This window comes from Dryobates pubescens, chromosome 2 (assembly GCF_014839835.1).
Source record: "Dryobates pubescens isolate bDryPub1 chromosome 2, bDryPub1.pri, whole genome shotgun sequence".
Classification (NCBI taxonomy): domain Eukaryota; kingdom Metazoa; phylum Chordata; class Aves; order Piciformes; family Picidae; genus Dryobates; species Dryobates pubescens.
In genome coordinates, this window is record NC_071613.1 from 51,905,217 (window position 1) to 51,924,701 (window position 19,485).

A 19,485-nucleotide genomic window follows, 5' to 3' on the forward strand; every position below is an offset into this window, starting at 1 on the left:
TCTCCAGCCTCATTCTCCCCTCCTCAACCTTCAGTCCATTCCCTATAACCACAGAGCTGGGATCCAAACTCATCCAAGCCCAGGGGAGGGAAGGAGGAAGAGACTCTCGAGTGAAGCAGGTGATGAGCAGAAGGAGCAGTGAGGGAAACCTCCTGCAGAGCAGCAGGAATCTGGCTACAAATCCCAAGAAAGAGAAGATGGAAGATGGTCTAAAGACTTCCAGCAGCTCTTCTGATGCCTCAACCTTCCCTCTCAGCGTGCACCCATCTCTCACACAACTAACCCAACCATGCAGTTGGAAACCTAACTTTAGGTTGAGTCTTTGTAGGGCTCTTTCCAGTTCCTGTGGTGAACCAGGTTCCTCCTAGTGCTGGTGCTGGCCTTCACCAGCTGAACCCTGCTGGTCATACAGCCCAGAGCCAAATGCCCCTATTCCAAAAGTGCTTTTGCTTTGCCTCTCTCAGCACTAGAGCCAAATTCTCAGTTCCTTTCTCAGATCCTCATGTACCCAGCCAAGGAATAATCAAGTCTCAGAAAACTGACCTAAGCAAGTGGCTTTCCAAAGGAATGAACCCAATGTCAACAGCAGGAACCCTCTCCAAAATCCTCCTGCCTTGTTCTTGCTAATTCCTCCCTCTTGATCCCTGGGATTTCACTTTGGGGCATGGTCTAGTGGCCATGGAAGTGTTGGGTTGATGGTTGGACCATCAGTCTGGAGAAGACAAGACTGAGAGGGGATTTAATCAATGTTCATCAATACCTGAGGGCTGAGGGTCAAGAAGGAGGGGACAGGCTCTGCTCACTTGCACCCTGGGATAGGACAAGGGGCAGTGGATAGAAACTCCAGCACAGGAGGTTCCACCTCAACATGAGGAGGAACTTCTTCACTGGGAGGGTCACAGAGCACTGGAACAGGCTGCCCAGAGGGGTTGTGGAGTCTCCTTCTCTGGAGCCTTTCCAGCCCCATCTGGATGTGTTCCTGTGTGACCTGTGCTGGATTCTATGCTCCTGCTCTGGCAGCGGGGGTGGACTCGATGATCTTCAGAGGTCCCTTCCAACCTCTAACATACTGTGAGCCTGTGATCCTGTGATGGCCTTGGAGGTCTTTTCCAACCTTAATGATTCTATCACTATGATTAATCCTAGCTACAGCTTCCCAGACACCTCTTGCCTTCTTCATTCAGGGCAGGGTGAAAGCCAGGTCCTGCAGGAATAGTTGTTTAGAGAACCAGAGAACCAGACCCACCAGTCCCACCATCAACCCAGTATCATCACAGCCACTAAACCATGTCCCCAAGTGCCATGGCCACAGGTTTCTTGCACACCTCCAGGGATGGGGACTCCACCACCTCCCTGGGCAGCCTGTGCCTGACCACTCTTGCAGCAAAGGAATGTTTGCTGTCCTGGGACTGCAGGAACAAGGAACAAAGCCAACTGCAACCTGGCAGGGAGTTCACGGGTTGCATTGGGGTGGAAGGGCCCCTCAAAGGTCATCTTGTCCAAGGTCCCTGCAGTCATCAGAGATACCTCCAACTAGATCAGGCTGCCCAGGGCTACATCAGGTTTGATCTTGAGTGTCTAAGTTCCTGAGAGCAGCTTGCTAACTGGAGTATAAAACTGCAGGGCTCACTGGAACTTTAATTTCCTTTCTAAGTAGAAGCAAGAGGCCATCCTATCTTCCTCACACCACCTGCCTTTTTAGTCTCTGTCCCATGAGCTTCCCCTTGGCCACCAGAGCTGCAAGTCACTGACAGCAGAGCCTTCAAAGCCTGAAGGAGACACCACACCAGGAGCTGTAGCACTTAATTCCTGGCAGAAAGAATTTTTTAACACCAAGCTCAGCCTAAAACAGTAGAAAGTGTCGGAGATGCTTCGCAGGCCAGCCAGTTCGACTGGGTGAGAAGTCCTCCTCCTTGCTCTGCTCTCACCTCAAAATAGGATCATGTCAGATGTGGGGCATCAAGTGGTCAAGGGAGGGCTGCAGAGACCATGCCAGTTTTCTAATTAAAAATAGGACTTAAATTACTCACACCTCTGACACAAGCACTCACGTGCCATAGCCTGGGACCAGGCTCCTCAGTGGTGCCCAGTGACAGAACTAGAGAGGTAATGGGCTCAAACTTGACCATGAGAAGTTCCACCTAAACATGAGGAGGAACTTCTTTAATTTAAGGGTGTTGGAGGCCTGGAGCAGGCTGCCCAGAGAGGTGGTGGAGCTTCCATCTCTGGAGGCATTCAAAACCCACCTGGATGTGTCCCTGCGTGACCAGTCTCTAGGTGAACCTGCTTTGCAGGGGGGTTGGACTCCATGATCTGCAGAGGTCCCTTCTAACCCCCACCATTCTGTGATTCTGTGACAGGCTTCAAAGCTGCAGAAGCATTTTGGCTCTCAGACATGTAACCACCTAGCTCAGCCCTGCTGCCACCACCTGTGCCCTTCCCGTGCTGCCCAGGTGCAAGCCGGCGCTGGTGTCGGTGGGTGGAAGCCTCTGGTGCTCCAGGGGAAGTGGATGTGGTGAATGATCATGCATCAGCCCATTGAGGAACCCAAAGTGGTGCAAAGCTACTGCTATATTTGTCAGCAGCAGATAAGGGCAGCCAGCAGCTGCAGCAGGTTTCTGCCACACTTCCCTGCCTGTGGCTCCGAGGAGGCTGGCACAGGGACAGAGCAGGCATCTCGATGCTGCGGAAGCTGCTGCTTTGCCACAGTGAAACAGCACAGAGGACCAAAAGGTCACTATCCTCTTACCTTCAGGAGGCATTTCTTGAGGGGAACTAGAAATGAAAGGCAAGTTATGCAGTTTGGAACAGAGAAAGATCACACTGTGGTGGTTTCAGGCCAAGGACCAGAAGATAGCTCCATCTCTGCCCGTGACACCAGGACCAGACACAGCAAACCCTGCAACCACAGCCTGCTGCTGAGAAAGGGCACTCACCATGAAGTCTATGTTGTTGTCTTCGTTCCTGAAGTGCTCCATCAGCTTCTCAAAGCGCTGCTTCTCCCCACACACCTACAAAACAGTCACCAGGAGCTGGTTAAACCAGAGAGAGCACGAAAAGCAACCCAAAAGCAGCTCAGCTGCTTGCCCAGAACTTCTCCATCCAGGTTTCTTAGAACTCTTGTTATAAATCCTCTTCGTGACAAATCCAGTGGAGAAGCCACAGGTGATCAACTGTGCTGCAAGTCTAAGGGGTCAGGCACCATTAGAACAGGATTAGATCTCTTTTCCTCCTAAAAATTTAATTGTAGCCACAGATGGTACAAATCAGAGGAGGATAGACTCATTTGGGGTGGAAAAGCCCTCTAAGATCATCCAGCCCAGCACCACCATGGCCATTGAGCCATGTCCCAAAGTGCCATGGCCACAGGCTTCTTGCACACCTCCAGGGACGGGGACTCCACCACCTCCCTGGGCAGCCTGTGCCTGACCACAACAGAACTGCAGCAGCAGGAAGGCTCAGCCTCTCCCCCAGCTCAGAATTGCCTTGTCAGTGTCATGTTTAATGGCCATGGTCTTAGGTTGAAGGCTGGACGTGAGAAACTTGAAGGCCTCTTCCAACTTCTGTGATTCAGTGTAACATAAATAGAAATCAGAACATGCCAAAAAGAAGGAATAAAAAGAAAATGATCATGGGCTAAACAAGGTGAGAACCACCTCAGCCCAACTATGAGCTGGTCCCAGTTCCAGAGCTGTCAAACAGGGGTGTCAGCAACTTGAGGGAGAAACAAGAGCTAAGATGAAGCAGATCTAAGGATATTGTTTGAATTCTAGTACTTCCCAGCAGCTTCTCTGGCTCACTCCTGCTTTTCCCAGCACACAACTGGTCTGGAGCAACCCAACAGCTCCTGCTGTTCCCAGCACACAACTGGTCTGGAGCAACCCAACAGCTCCTGCTGTTCCCAGCACACAACTGGTCTGGAGCAACCCAACAGCTCCTGCTTTTCCCAGCACACAGCTGGTCTGGAGCAACCCAACAGCTCCTGCTGTTCCCAGCACACAACTGGTCTGGAGCAACCCAACAGCTCCTGCTGTTCCCAGCACACAGCTGGTCTGGAGCAACCCAACAGCTCCTGCTTTTCCCAGCACACAGCTGGTCTGGAGCAACCCAACAGCTCCTGCTGTTCCCAGCACACAACTGGTCTGGAGCAACCCAACAGCTCCTGCTGTTCCCAGCACACAACTGGTCTGGAGCAACCCAACAGCTCCTGCTTTTCCCAGCACACAGCTGGTCTGGAGCAACCCAACAGCTCCTGCTGTTCCCAGCACACAACTGGTCTGGAGCAACCCAACAGCTCCTGCTGTTCCCAGCACACAACTGGTCTGGAGCAACCCAACAGCTCCTGCTGTTCCCAGCACACAACTGGTCTGGAGCAACCCAACAGCTCCTGCTGTTCCCAGCACACAACTGGTCTGGAGCAACCCAACAGCTCCTGCTGTTCCCAGCACACAACTGGTCTGGAGCAACCCAACAGCTCCTGCTGTTCCCAGCACACAGCTGGTCTGGAGCAACCCAACAGCTCCTGCTGTTCCCAGCACACAACTGGTCTGGAGCAACCCAACAGCTCCTGCTGTTCCCAGCACACAACTGGTCTGGAGCAACCCAACAGCTCCTGCTTTTCCCAGCACACAACTGGTCTGGAGCAACCCAACAGCTCCTGCTGTTCCCAGCACACAACTGGTCTGGAGCAACCCAACAGCTCCTGCTGTTCCCAGCACACAGCTGGTCTGGAGCAACCCAAAAGCATGTCATAAAGTTGGACAGGAAAAGGGAACAGAGGTGAGGGGATAGAAAGCAGGCCCCAAATGGTGCAGCATGGACTGAAGGACTGAGTGGATCACAGCTTGAGAAGGGCAGATTTAGAGTGGATTAGGAAGGAATTCTTTGCAGTGAGGGTGGGGAGACACTGGAACAGGTTGCCCAGGGAGGCTGTGGGTGTCCCCTCCCTGGAGGTGTTCAAGGCCAGGCTGGATGAGGCTTTGAGCAACCTGGGCTGGTGGAAGGTGTGGTGGTGGATGGTGCCCCTGGCACAGGGATTGGAACTGAATGATCTTCCAACCAAAACCATTCTGTGAAGTCATCCCGAGGTTAGTGGGGCCTAAACTGAGCTGCTCACAAATTGAGTGACCTCTCACCACACTTTCTGCTCTGCTCTGCCTGAATCAAGCATAACTGTGGTCTGTGTGATGCATCTTCTGTCGTTCCTAAGCAAAACTGCCACACTGGGGTCATCACTCAGGTATTTGTGGTCACCACCTGACGTCAGTGGGAAGCAAGCCTGCCCCAGGATCTCTGTAAGGGAAGAGGGATGCTGCTTGTGATGAGCTGTTTGATAATGTTACCATCAATATTCATGGCCCACAATGCCACAAGCGACAACTCATGGGCTCCATGCAGGCTCAGCAGCCTCAACCCTCACAGCCAGGCTATGAAGTCACACACCAGTGCTTGCTGAAGTTGTAATTCAGCCTTCCCTGCTGAACCTCAAAGGCTCACAAGGGAGAACAAACACCCTTCAGCAACAAAGAGTGTGTCCTCAGGAAAAAGATTGCACTTGGGGGTCAAGTGTATCCTGGGCTGCATGAAGGAAAGTGTGACCAGCAGGTTGAAGGAAGGTCTCTTTCCCCTCTTATCTGCCCTGGTCAGGCCACATCTGGAGTCCTGGGTCCAGTTGTGGTCTCCTCAATTCAAGAGAAACAGGGAACTACTGGAGAGAGTCCAGTGTCCTATCATTTGTTCCTTGGGAGAAGAGACTCAACCCCCACCTGGCTCCAACCTCCTTCCAGGGAGCTGTAGAGAGCAATGAGGTCTCCCTCAGCCTCCTCCAGGCTGAACACCCCCAGCCCCCTCAGCTGCTCCTCACAGTGCTTGTGCTGAGATTCAAACTCACGACGGCCAGGAGCACAAACGCTTGCACGCAGCAGCAGCACACCCCGTGGGAGGAGAAGAGAGGCAGCACCACCACAGGCCAGGCCCTGTCAGGAAGAGCCAGGGAGAAACTCAGGGTCTGGCTGAGTTTCAGGAACCTCCTGGCACTGGAAGGATCAAAGGCAGCAGCTGCCCACTGGTATAATTTCTTTTTGGAGGCGTAGGTTGGGCCTGATCCAGCCCCTGCTCAAAGCAAACCCAAGCAACCCTCTCCTTGACTCGCACCGCAAGCTGCTTAGATGCTCTCCTCCCCATCTTATTACCCCAAGCCCTTTTCTTGTTGCCTGCTGTAGTAAACAGGGTGGCAGTTCAGCTCCAGCAGCTGGGAGCTCTTCCAGCACTCTCAGTGCTCTCCTCTCCCCACAAAGCAGTGAAGGGTCAAGACAACAGAGGACAAAAGCAGGCTCCTTGCAACTTCCAGCTCTAAACAATCACTTCTCTCTTGCAGCCCTTCCCCCTCTGCTCTGCCCTGGTGAGACCTCATCTTCAGTGCTGTATTCAGTTTTGGGCTCCCCAGTTCAAGAGGGACAGGGATCTGCTGAGAGGGTCCAGCGGAGGGCTACGAGGATGGTTAGGGGACTGCAGCACTGCCCTGGGAGGAGAGGCTGAGGGACCTGGGGCTGATTAGTCTGGGAAAGAGAAGACTGAGAGGGGATTTAACCAATGTTTATCAATATCTGAGGGCTGGGGGTCAGGAGGGAGGGGACAGGCTCTGCTCACTTGCTCCCTGCGATAGAACAAAGAGCAATGGATGTAAGCTGCAGCACAGGAGATTCCACCTCAACACAAGGGGGAACTTCTTTGCTGTGAGGGTCACAGAGCACTGGAGCAGGCTGCCCAGGGAGGTTGTGGAGGCTCCTCCTCTGGAGACTTTCAAGGCCTGGCTGGATGTGTTCCTGTGTGACCTGAGCTAGATTGCATGGTCCTGCTCTGGCAGCGGGGTTGGACTTGATCTCTTTGGGTCCCTTCCAACCTCTAACATCCTGTGAGCCTGTGATGCTGTGTAGCCACTTCAGATAAAATAGAGCTGACTAGAAGAACATCTGTTGTGGAAACAACCTTAACAATGGTGCACATCACCACTCAGCAGGAGCCAGGATGGGGACCTAAGCAGAGCTGAGCAGTAGCTAAAGGCTGAGGGTGAAGAAGATGGAGCCAGAATCTTCTGGGTGGTGCCCAGTGACACGACAAGGGGCAGTGGGCACAAACTGGAAGCTAGGAGGTTCCACCTGAAGATGAGGAGAAAGTTGTTTGGTGTGAGGGTGCTGGAGGCCTGGAGCAGGCTGCCCAGAGAGGTTGTGGAGTCTCCTTCTCCGGAGAGCCTCCCAACCCACTTTCAACACAAGGACACGGACCTGCTGCAGTGGGTCCAGAGGAGCACCACAAAGACAATCAGAGAGCTGGAGCACCTCTTCTGCAAACACAGGCTGAAGGAGGAGCCATGGATAGGGAATGGTTTGAAACCAGAGGAGGGTAGATTTAGACTGGACATTAGAATCACAGAATCCATCTGGTTGGAAGAGACCTCAAAGATCATCCTGAAGTTGGAAGTTCTTCACAGTGAGGGTGGTGAGACACTGGAACAGCTCACCCAGAAATGTGGTGGAGACATTCCAGGCCAGAAGTATGGGTCCCTGAGCAACCTCATCTAGCTGGAGATGTCTTTGCTGACTGCAGGGGGGTTGGACAAGATGACCTTCAGGGGTGCCTTCCACCACCATGCATTCTATGGTTGTGATGCTGGGCAAGCTGCTGTGGGTGCCCCTGCTTTAGCAGGGGGGCTGGGCTGGGTGAGCTCCAGAGGTCCCCTCCAACCCCTACTCTTCAGTGTTTCTATGATTTGTGGCTGCCTAATTAAATCAGAGGCCAACCCCAAGTGACAGAACCCCAGCAGCTCCTGGGACACAAGCAGCCCTGGCTGGCTGGCATCCAGCAGCTGACAGCTAGAGAAGGAGCAGCAAGAAGCTGTGGCTTTCAGAAGCTGCTCACAGATCTTTCACACCATCATCAGATGAGTCAGGGTTGGGACCATGTGTGCTTCAGGAGGCAAGGAGCTGACTCACAGGGAATGATATAATTTACCCTAGATTAAAGAGAGAGAAACTGTAGATGGAGCCTAAAGCCTGAGGATTGGTCCCAATCCAAGGGGGAATGCTGCAAGCCAACCCCACCACATAAACCCAGATGTTGCCATTTCCATCTGAATCCATTTCCAAGGGCTGTCATTTGGAGGCAGGGCTGGGAGAAGGGAGGGCTGAGCTTTTATTAGCAGGGTTCTGTGTAAGCAGCAAGATTCAACAGGTTACCACAGCTATAAAAATCCTCTGTCTCCTCTTAGGCTGTGAAAAACACCCAACCCTTTGTAGGCTGCATGAAGCCCACGTCACTCCAGAAGAACAATGTGGCTTTATGGAGAGCCACCCAGGAAGGGTCCTCTGCCTGGAAAGGTTTTGGGTGCTAACAAAGTAAACCCATCATGGACATGTGCCAGGAAGGGGGTTTTGTCCCCTTAATTCCATGTTTCTTGCCTCTGGCTTGAAGAGGAAGCATTTAGAGTCCTCAACATGAATGGATTGAAGGTGGTAGAAGGACTTTGACAAGGGCTTGTAGTGAGAGAAGCATAGAATTGTTAGGGTGGGAAGGGACCTCAAGGCTCAGCCAGTTCCAACCCCCCTGCCATGGCCAGGGACACCTCACACTACAGCAGGTTGCTCACAGCCAAATCCACTTCAACACCTCCAGGGATGAGGCCTCCACCACCTCCCTGGGCAACCTGTGCCAGTGTCTCACCACCTCGTGGGGAGCCCTTACTGGACCTGGTGTTACAAATCCTGGACTCATAGGATTGCTTCAGTTGGCACAGACCTTTCAGCTCATCCAGTCCAGCCATTCTCTAACTCTACCAAGGTGTCCCTCAGCACTACATCTCTGCCTCTCTTCAACACCTCCAGGGATGAGGAATGTGCTGCCCAGGGAGGTGGTGGAGTCACCATCCCTGGAGGTGTTTAGGAGGAGACTTGATAGGGTGCTTGGTGCCATGGGTTAGTTGGTTGGGTGGTGTTGGATGATAGGTTGGACATGATGATCTTAAAGGTCTCTTCCAACCTGGTCCATTCCATTCCATTCCATTCCATTCCATTCCATCCTATCCTATCCTATCCTATCCTATCCTATCCTATCCTATCCTATCCTATCCTATCCTATCCTATCCTATCCTATCCTATCCTATCCTATCCTATCCTCCATTCTATTCCATTCTATTCTATTCCATTCTATTCTACTCTACTCTATTCTATTCTATTCTACTCTATTCTATTCTACTCTATTCCATTCCATTCTATCCTATCCTATCCTATCCTATCCTATCCTATCCTATCCTATCCTATCCTATCCTATCCTATCCTATCCTATCCTATCCTATCCTATTCTATTCCACCACTACCCTGGGCAGCCTGTTCCAGTCTTTGAGAACCCTTCCAGTCAAGAAGTTTCTTCTGATGTGTAACTCAGGAGCCCTTTTCTGAACCTCCTTCTCCTGTCTATGCTCCCTTGTCTGGTGGCACAATGCTGCCTTTCTCTCCCCCACAACAGCCCACTGTGAGCAGCAGCTCCCACCACCAGCCAGCAGCACTCCACAGGAACACTTTGTTTGGTCTGACCATGCTGACATTTCTGCAGTTGCCCTGAAGAACAAAAGCCCCACTTTGTCCCCACAAGTTCCTGGTTAAGTCAACAGTTATTTCACACTTACTAGCTTCAAACACCTTCCACTCCTTCACCAGCAGGGCTGAAGCACGAGACAGCAAAAGCATTGACCTCTCCCAGCAGGTGCAAAGAGTTTCTTCCAGCACCAACTGGTTTATAATGGTCCATAAGAGGAACTCAGAAGCGGTTTCAGCGTGGCCATTCAGCACTCCACCAGAGAAATCTGACCCTGAATGCACCATTGTGAAAATCGAGGGCTGAACAACATTGGCTCCCTTGGCCCCAGTCAAAACTGATGGGAGGGAAACAATGAGCTCCTCGTTTGCTGAGCCCCCAACCTTTCAGCCAGCCAGCCTCACAGAATCAGAGAATCAATCAACCAGGTTGGAAAAGACCTCAGAGATCACCAAGTCCAACCTATTACCTAACACCTCCTGACTAACTAAACCATGGCTCCAAGTGCCACATCCAAGCCTTTCTTGAACACCTCCAGGGATGGTGACTCCACCACCTCCCTGGGCAGCACATCCCAATAGCCAATCTCTCTTGCTGGGAAGAACTTTCTCCTCACCTCCAGCCTAAACCTCCCCTGGCACAGCTTGAGACTGTGTCCTCTTGTTCTGGTGCTGCTTGCCTGGGAGAAGAGACCAACCCCCACCTGGCTGAAGCCTCCCTTCAGGGAGCTGGAGAGAGCAAGAAGGTCTCCCCTGAGCCTCCTCTTCTCCAGGCTAAGCAACCCCAGCTCCCTCAGCCTCTCCTCACAGGGCTGTTCTCCAGACCCCTCCCCAGCTTTGTTGCCCTTCTCTGGACACCTTCAAGTGTCTCAATGTCCTTCTGAAACTGAGGGGCCCAGAACTGGACACAGGACTCAAGGTGTGGCCTAACCAGTGCTGAGCAGAGGGCAGAATGACCTCCCTGCTCCTGCTGGCCACATTATTTCTGATGCAGGCCAGGATGCCATTGGCTTTCTTGGCCACCTGGGCACACTGCTGGCTCTTGTTCAGAGGCTCACTGAGCTCAGTGCTAGTGGTCACAGCCAGGAGGTAGAATCATAGAATTGGTTTGGTTGGAAGAGACCTCTAAGATCATCAAGTCCAATCCTTAACCCAGCACCACCATGGCCATCAAACCATGTCCCAGAGTGCCATGGCCACAAGTTTCTTGAACACCTCCAGGGATGGGGAACTCCACATCCTCAAATTGCCCCAGAGGATTTTTAGGCTGGACATGAGGAACAATTTTGTTCCCCAAAGGGTTGTCAAGCCTGGGACCAGGCTGCCCAAGGCAGTGGTGGAGTCCCCAACCCCTGGAAGGCTTTGAAACACATGTATCACAGAATCACAGACTGGTAGGGGTTGGAAGGGACTTCTGAAAAGCATCAAGTACAACCTCCCTGCCAGAGCAGGATCACCTAAAGCAGATCATATAGGAACACATCCAGAGAGGTCTTGAAAGCCTCCACCTCTCTGGGCAGCCTGCTCCAGTGCTCTGCCACCCTCAAAGTGAAGAAGCCCCGTGAGGAGAGGCTGAGGGAGCTGGGGTTGCTTAGCCTGGAGAAGAGGAGGCTCAGGGGAGACCTTCTTGCTCTCTACAGCTCCCTGAAGGGAGGTTGTAGCCAGGAGGGGGTTGGGCTCTTCTCCCAGGCACCCAGCACCAGAACAAGAGGACACAGTCTCATGCTGTGCCAGGGGAGGTTTAGGCTGGATGTTAGGAAGAAGTTCTTCCCAGCAAGAGAGATTGGCCATTGGGATGTGCTGCCCAGGGAGGTGGTGGAGTCCCCATCCCTGGAGGAGTTTAGGAAGAGCCTGGCTGAGGCACTTGGTGCCATGGTTGAGTTGATGAGATGGTGTTGGGTGATAGGTTGGACTGGATGATCTGAATGGTCTTTTTCAACCTGGTTAATTCTTTAAGTTCCCTCTCATGTTTGGATGGAACTTCCTGTGTTCAAGCAGCTGTGGTGCTGAGGGCCATGGTTTGCTGGTGTCCTGGCAGTGCTGGGTCAGTGGCGGAGTTCAATGATCTGAAAGGTCTCTTCCAATCAGCATGACTTCCAGGAGATAAAAGGGGAGCAATCAAGGACAGGGCAGTAAATCAAGCTTTATTAGTGGCCACAGAAGGCAGCAGCCTAACTCTGACCCCCTCCATGCAACCCCACTGCTCAAATGGATGAGCTCCTCTGAAGGAGCACCAGGAAAACCTCCCTTCTTCTCCAGCACTGCTCCAGTGCAGCTGGGGAGCAAGATCTCAGCTTCAGCTCCATGACCCCTGAGCTCCCCCACAGCTGTCTCAGGGCTCCCTCCACTCTTTTTCCTTGCCCTGGCCTTCTGCTGAGGTGCATTTGCTTGTCCTGCAACACCAATCCCAGGCGGCTCGCAGCAAGCGGCGCCGCCGGTTCTCCCAGATCCATGGAAACGAGGACAAAGGGCTGGCAGCACTGCTAAGGAAACCCTCTGGCAAGGGGGGCAGGCAGGGGGGGTGGCTGTGGCCAGGAGCTCAGCAAGCCAAGGAAGTCCCTGGAGATGTTCAAGAGGGGATTGGACATGGCACTCGGTGCCATGGTTTAGTTAGTCCTGAGGTGCTGGGTGACAGCTTGGACTTGATGAGCTCTGAGGTCTTTTCCAACCTTATTGATTCTATGATTCCATGTCAGATCCCATTCAGGCAGCATTTGCCACAGGGATGAGGTGCTGGGAAGAAGAGATGGCTCCAAACAGAGCTGGCAACAGGCCAGGAAGGATGACACAGATAAAGGAATAACCAAAGGCCCCAGCTAGTCCCAGGGGCTACCTGTGGCACAGCAACTCCAAACTCTTCCCCATAAATACAGGAGAGTCATAGAATGGTTTGGGCTGGAAGGGACCCTCAAGATCATCTAGTTCCAATCCCCCTGCCATGGGCAGGGACACCTTCCTCTAGACCAGAAGGGAATGGAGCATCACTGTGAGGAGAAAAGGCTGAGAGCCCTGGGGCTGTGGAGCCTGGAGAAGAGCAGCCCCAGAGGAGATCTGAGCAGTGCTCAGCAAGAGCTAAAGGAGCTGTGGGGACCAAGAGGCTGGGGCCAGACTCTTGTCACTGGTGCCCAGGGACAGGACAAGGGGCAGTGGACACAAACTGGAAGCCAGGAGGTTCCATCTGAAGATGAGGAGAAAGTAGTTTGGTGTGAGGGTGCTGGAGGCCTGGAGCAGGCTGCCCAGAGAGGTTGTGGAGTCTCCTTGTGTGGAGAGCTTCCAAACCCTCCTGGACACTGTGCTGCTGGGCAAGCTGCTGTGGGTGCCCCTGCTCTAGCAGGGGGGCTTTGGACTGGGTGATGTCCAGGGGTCCCTTCCAACCCCACCCCATTCTAAGATGCTATGAAAGGAAAAGCCCTTTGCAGAAAGCATTCTTGACAAGATTCAGATCAGCTGTGGCTTTCCAGCTCGGTCAGAGCCTGAGAACCAAATTCTGTTCTCATTTACATCAGGCTTTGAGCTTCAGCCTGATGGAATATTTGATGTTCACCCTGATGTAAATGAGAGCAGAATTTGGTCTGAAATATCCTGTTTTCCCTACTGACTTTATTACAGGGTGAGCATTAGGCAGGAGTTCAGGTTTCTTTTGAAGTTCTTTCATGGCAAAGATAGAGGCAGCCGAGATCTCGCTCAGCAAGTCTAATCCCTCCTAAATATGCACACAGGGTGTGATGAAAGAACCCCAGAGAAGCCTGGCAGCCCTGCAGCACCTCCTTACAGAAGCCACACCAATGCTGTAGAGCTGAGAGCAACTGGAATTGGAAGTGTTGTGCTGGAAATCCAACCCTGGGTGCTGCACGTGGCAGCAGCTGCCAGGTTTCTGATGGAGAAGCCGAATGAGTTATTAACATGAAAACCTGAAACCATTTCAAGCCATGACCTGGACAGGCTGGAGGACTGTTGGGTTGGACTTGATGATCTCTGAGGTCTTTTCCAGCCTGACTGATTCTATGATTCAGTGAGAGCTGGGTGGAGGGAAGCCTCATGAAGTTCACCAAGGGCAAGCGTAGGGCCCTGCCCCTGAGGAGGAAGAACCTCCTGCTCCAGTACAGGTGAAGAGGAGACCTGCTGGGAAGCAGCTCCATGGAGAAGGTGGACAACAACTTCCCCATGAGCCAGCAATGTGCCCTCGTGGCCAAGAAGGCCAAGGGTGTCCTGGGGTGCATGAAGAAGAGTATGAGCAGCAGGTCAAGGGAAGTTCTCTTTCTGCTCTGCTCTGCCACAGTCAGGCCACATCTGGAGTCCTGGGTCCAGTTCTGAGCTCCCCAGTTCAAGAGAGACAGGGAACTACTGGAGAGAGTCAAGAGAAGGCTATGAAGATGCTGGGGGGCCTGGAGACCATGGAGAAGGAGCTGGGAGTGCCAGCAGGAGAAATGAGAGCTGATCAAGCACTGGGAAGAAAATGAAGGAGCAAAACCTTGACTGAAGATGTTCAGGAAGGCGAAAGCAGGTGGGACTGTACCCATCCCTGTGAGATGGAATAGGGCCTGTTACTGAGCCTTGCAGACTGTCCCAACCAGTGGCACTTCAGCTGGAGTCATCTGCCCAAATCCCTCACACAGTCCTCCCCAGTGAGCCATGTTTCTTCTACAGCAGACCAGTGACAAGGCAGAAGAGCTTAAGCCTGGAGTAACACCCCCTTGTTTACAGAGCTTCTCCTACCCTCCTGCCCTGCACCCAATTGTTCCTCAGAACAGCCTCATCTGCCTTGGCTTCCTCGAAGCCTTCACTTCACAAAGGTGCAAATCAAGACAGGAGGAGCACCAGGAGCTTGCTCAAGGCTGCAGAGGAACAAAGGAAAGAATCAAACTACAACTTCCAGTTCTAGCTCTGTGCCTGCAGACCTTACCCCAGCTAGAAGCAAAACACCTGATTTCCACACCCTGACCACCCTCCCACTGGTGTAACCCAGGAGCAAGGCTCTCGCTGTGGTCACACTTCCAACTCAACTTCCATTTCTCTTGGCCCCTCGCTCCAAGAAGGACATTGAGGTGTTGGAGTGGGCCCAGAGAAGGACAATGAAGCTGGAGAAGGGTCTGGAGAACAGGGCTGGTGAGGAGCAGCTGAGTTTAGTTTGGAGAAAAGGAGGCTGAGGGGAGACCTCCTTGCTCTCTACAGCTCCCTGAAAGGAGGTTGGAGCCAGGTGGGGGTTGGTCTCTTTTCCCAAGGAACAAGAGGAAATGGCCTCAAGTTGCCCCAGGGGAGCTTTAGGTTGGACAGGAGGAACAATTTCTTCCCCAGGCTACCCAGGGCAGTGGTGGAGTCCCCATCCCTAGAGAGGTTTCAAAGCCCTGGAGATGTGGTGCTGAGGGCCATGCTTCAGTGGTGACCCAGTGGCAGTGCTGGGTTAATGGTTGGACTGGATGAGCTTAGAGGTCTCTTCCAACCAAAGCAGGTCTGTGATTCACAGCCAGGGAAGCCTCACCAGCAGCCCTGCTGTTCTCACCACCTCTGCCTTCAGGTAGCTCAATACACAACACAGCTCCCACCTAGGACAGGCTTGGGCTTGCCAAGCTGAGCTTTCTACAGCCCTGCAGATCCTTTCAAACCTATTTTTTTTGGCTCTGCATCACGAGGAGCACCTCAGAAATCCCATTGTTTGTCTACAACATGCAAATAGTGACACTGGATGGAAATCAGAGCTCAGTATCTCCCCACCAGAAACACAAAAGGTACAAACAGCTAACAGCTTGGCTGGTTGATCATCTGCATGGACCCACTTGGAGCATCTGTGGTGTGGAGGAGAAACACACTAAGTGTTGTCACCCAGCCCAGCTGGGACTCATCAGGTCTAACAAATTTTGAGCTGGTAAGTCTAGAACAATCTTTGATAGTAGGAGAGGATAGGATAGGATAGGATAGGATAGGATAGGATAGGATAGGATAGGATAGGATAGGATAGGATAGGATAGGATAGGATAGGATAGGATAGACCAAATTGGAGCAGACCTTTGAGATCATCAAGTCCAACCTATCACCCAACACTATCTCATCAGCTAAACCATCCAGGCTCTTCCTGAACACCTCCAGGGATGGTGACTCCACCACCTCCCTGGGCAGCACATTCCAATGGCCAGTCTCTCTTGCTGGGAGGAATTTCTTCCTAACATCCAGCCTAAACCTCCCCTGGTGCAGCTTCAGACTGTGTCCTCTTGTTCTGGTGCTGCTTGCCTGGGAGAAGAGATCAACCCCCACCTGGCTACAACCTCCTTTCAGGGAGTTGTAGAGAGCAAGAAGGTCTGCCCTGAGCCTCCTCTTCTCCAGGCTAAGCAACCCCAGCTCCCTCAGCCTCTCCTCACAGGGCTGTGCTCCAGTGCTCTCCCCAGCTTTACTGCCCTTCTCTGGACACCTTCCAGCAACTCAGCAGCTGAGGAAGCTCCAGCCAAGGCTGTGTAACAGAGCTTTCAACACACACACACATACACACACACACACACACACACACACACACACACACACACTTCTACTGAACCTACCTCCTTGAAGTTATCAAAGGCAGACAAAATGATTTCGTGTCCTCCCCTGACGAGGCAAACAGCTGCTAAAAGCTCTAAGACAAGGGCCTTTGTCCTGTGAAGAGAAGAAATCACCACAGTCAGTGCCCATCCACCTTCTCCCCACCACTCTGTGGAGCCACTGGGAGACTTGGTTTGCATCCCACAACCCCTTGCCCCCTGGGGAACCTGCGAGATGCTGAGCATCGTCCGATCCAGGGCGCTTCGGTTCTCCCAGGCCCATGCAGCTGCCCTCCCTTTAACACTCCTCAAACCATGCAGAGATTCCAGTCACAAATCCCACTCAGGGAAACTCCAAGCCAACCAAAGGGCAGCTCTGAAAAAACTCTGATGAAGGCAGACCACAGCAACCTCCAGCAGCTTGTGCTCACCTGGAGAGCTCACCTGCACAACGCTGCAGAAGGAGAAGTTCTACACGAGCCAGGGCCACCACACAGCAGCCCTGAGTCAGCTGTCCTCACCCACACCCCTTGAGCCAAGTTTTTAATCACACAATAATTCAAATCTGTATTTTTCCTGCTACAAATCTGAATTATCCTCTAGGATGCCCATTCACAGCCCCACAAGAATAAACCAAGATGCCTTAGAATGTTCTCCTCTGGGATGAGAAAGGAGGGCAACTGGTTGCCAGCAGTGCTGAGGCAGGCATTTCACTGAGAGAAGCTCACAGATCACTGAAAGGAAAGCATGCAGCAGACTCAGTCTCCCTCCAGTTTAAACAATCCCCCAGTAGTGTCTTCTAGGGTTCACACAAGGCAAAGGCACCCAACAGGACTTGATGAGCTCTGAGGAGATAGTAAAACCATGCAGGCAGGGCTGAAATTAGTCTCATGCTGAAGCACTGACTCAAACCAGATGTTAGAGCAAAAGAAGTACCTTTTGGCTTTCAAAGTGGCAAGGCTATCTCTGGGAACCAGAGAAAATGTTCATTCTCCTAGGAAGTTCTAAATGGGTCATTCTCAACTCTTACTCAGCTGTTATTTTCCTGCTGCAAGAAGAAAACCCAAGCTCTTTCAGACAGGACCAAGAGGTTCTTACTGTAGGTCTGCAGCAATATCCCATCCAAGGGTGGGCCACAAGCCATGTGTGGAGAGAGGAGAGGGTGATACCTGTGAGCAGAGGGCCCAGGGAGATTCATAGGTTCATAGAATGGTTTGGGCTGGAAGCAACCTTAAAGATCATCTAGCTCCAACCCCACTGCCATGGGCAGGGACACCTTCCACTAGCCCAGGTTGCTCAAGGCATCATCCAACCTGGCCTTGAACAGAACAAGAGGATACAGTCTCAAGCTGCACCAGGGGAGGTTTAGGCTGGATGTTAGGAAGAAGTTCTTCCCAGCAAGAGAGATTGGCCATTGGGATGTGCTGCCCAGTCCCCATCCCTGGAGGTGTTTAGGAAGAGCCTGGCTGAGGCACTTGGTGCCATGGTTGAGTTGAAGAGATGGTGTTGGGTGAGAGGTTGGACTTGATGATCTCCAAGATCTTTTCCAACCTGGTTAATTCTATTCTATTCTAAATACCTCCAGGGAGGTTTTTCCATCCACAGCCTGTTCCAGTGTCTCACCACCCTCATTGTAAAGAATTTCTTCCCATTATCCAAGCTTCAATCCATTCCCTCTTGTCCTAAGAGTTGCCCAGGTCTCTGATACTACCCACACATCCGGGGTGGACAGCTAGGGCTGCATTGTAGGCTTTGACTTGGGCACAACCAGAGGAGACTTGATGGGATATTAGGATGGAGATGAGGAACAATTTCTTTGCTGCAGGAGTGGTCAGGCACTGGAACAGGCTGCCCAGGGAGGTGGTGGAGTCTCCATCCCTGGATGTGTGGCCATGGCACTTTGGGATATGGCTTAATGGCCATGGTGGTGCTGGGTTGAAGGTTGGACTGGATGACCTTAGAGGTCTTTTCCAACCTAAACAATTCTCTGATTCTGTGAGATGAAGTCCTATCCAACTGGGCACTGAAGTGTTGGGGATGGACTCAGCTCTACACACCACTCCAAGCTGCTGCATCTCTTTGGGGCCAAGCAAACCTCTTCAAAATCAAAACCTTGCTGAGAAATCATGGGGTTAACACAGATCAGGTGTTGAACAGCAGTGATGTTAGGTTTTGTCATCAGATTCTTTTCAGCCACATTTGAAGGTGATCTTTTTTTTTCTTTGTTAAGCAGACACCTAAATAATTGCCTTCCTTCCAAGAAGAAAAGTGAACTCTCTGGATCACCTGCTTTCCAGGCTCAGGAGACACCAAATATGATAAAAAACAATACACTTCTCATATCCTTCCCTTTTGCCCTCTGCCTAAGCTTGCTGATTTGCAACTAAATAAAAGGAAGGAAGGATTTCCATCAGGACAAGCTAACAAGCAGTGGATTATGAAGCAAGCAGACAGCCTAAGTCAAGCCTAAGTGCTGTTTAGTCTGGGCTGTTTAGTTTCCCCTCATCCCCTCGTTTTACCTTTCCTCACAAACATCAGTGTGTCAGGTTTGGTTCTGTGAGACATGCAAGAGCTCCAGGTTTTGCTGGGCATGGCTTCAAGGACCACAAGAGCACAAAGAGAAGACTTAAGAGGGGATTTAATAAATGTTTATAAATATCTGAGGGCTGGGGGTCAGGAGGGAAGGGACAGGCTCTGCTCACTTGTGATAGGACAAGGAACAATAGATGTAAGCTGCAGCACAGGAGGTTCCACCTCAACATAAGGGGGAACTTCTTCGTTGTAACAGTCACAGAGCACTGGAACAGGTTGCCCAGAGAGGCTCTGGAGTCTCCTTCTCTGGAGACTTTCAAGGCCTGTCTGGATGTGCTCCTCTGTGATCTGAGCTAGATTATATGGTCCTGCTCTGGCAGGGGGGGATGGACTCAATGATCTCTTTGGGTCCCTTCCAACCCCTGACACCCTGTGACTCTGTGTGTGTGGGGAGAGGAGGGGGACACAGCCTTGCAGCCACCACTCCCACTGTGCCATTGCAGCCTTGTTGCTGTAGTTCAACACCACCATGACACAGAATGAGAAGGAAACCCTCTCTGAAAGACATCCAAACCTAGGCACCCCTCAGACAAAATCTGGTTAAGAAGATTTTGCTGTCCTTCAGGAAAATCCCAGGCTAAGCTGCTCACTACCCCTGCACTGCAACAGAGCTGGAGTGCTTAAGCTGCAGATTGCCAGCTGAAGAGTCACAGATTGACAGCTCGCACCGGGCTGGAAGAGACCCCCAAAGGTTCGCAGCTCCTAAACCCGACAGAACTAGATGGCAATGGCTCATTTGTTTGCACCACTTCATCTGATTCAGAATGGAGCCTGCTTTTTGTGCACAAGCACAGCCC

At 52.0% G+C, this 19,485-nt stretch overlaps 1 protein-coding gene across 2 annotated transcripts in view; it reads right to left on the minus strand.

Annotated features, from left to right (window-relative positions):
* FMNL2 (formin like 2) overlaps window positions 1–19,485 on the minus strand; it is a 194,968-nt gene that overhangs the window by 31,407 nt on the left and 144,076 nt on the right. For both annotated transcript variants that reach the window (XM_054177567.1, XM_054177575.1), the window contains exons 9-10: window positions 16,118–16,211; window positions 2,937–3,011 (exon numbers count right to left, since the gene is read on the minus strand). In XM_054177567.1, coding sequence (XP_054033542.1) covers window positions 2,937–3,011; window positions 16,118–16,211 — 169 coding nt within the window. The remainder of the gene's footprint in view (window positions 1–2,936; window positions 3,012–16,117; window positions 16,212–19,485) is intronic.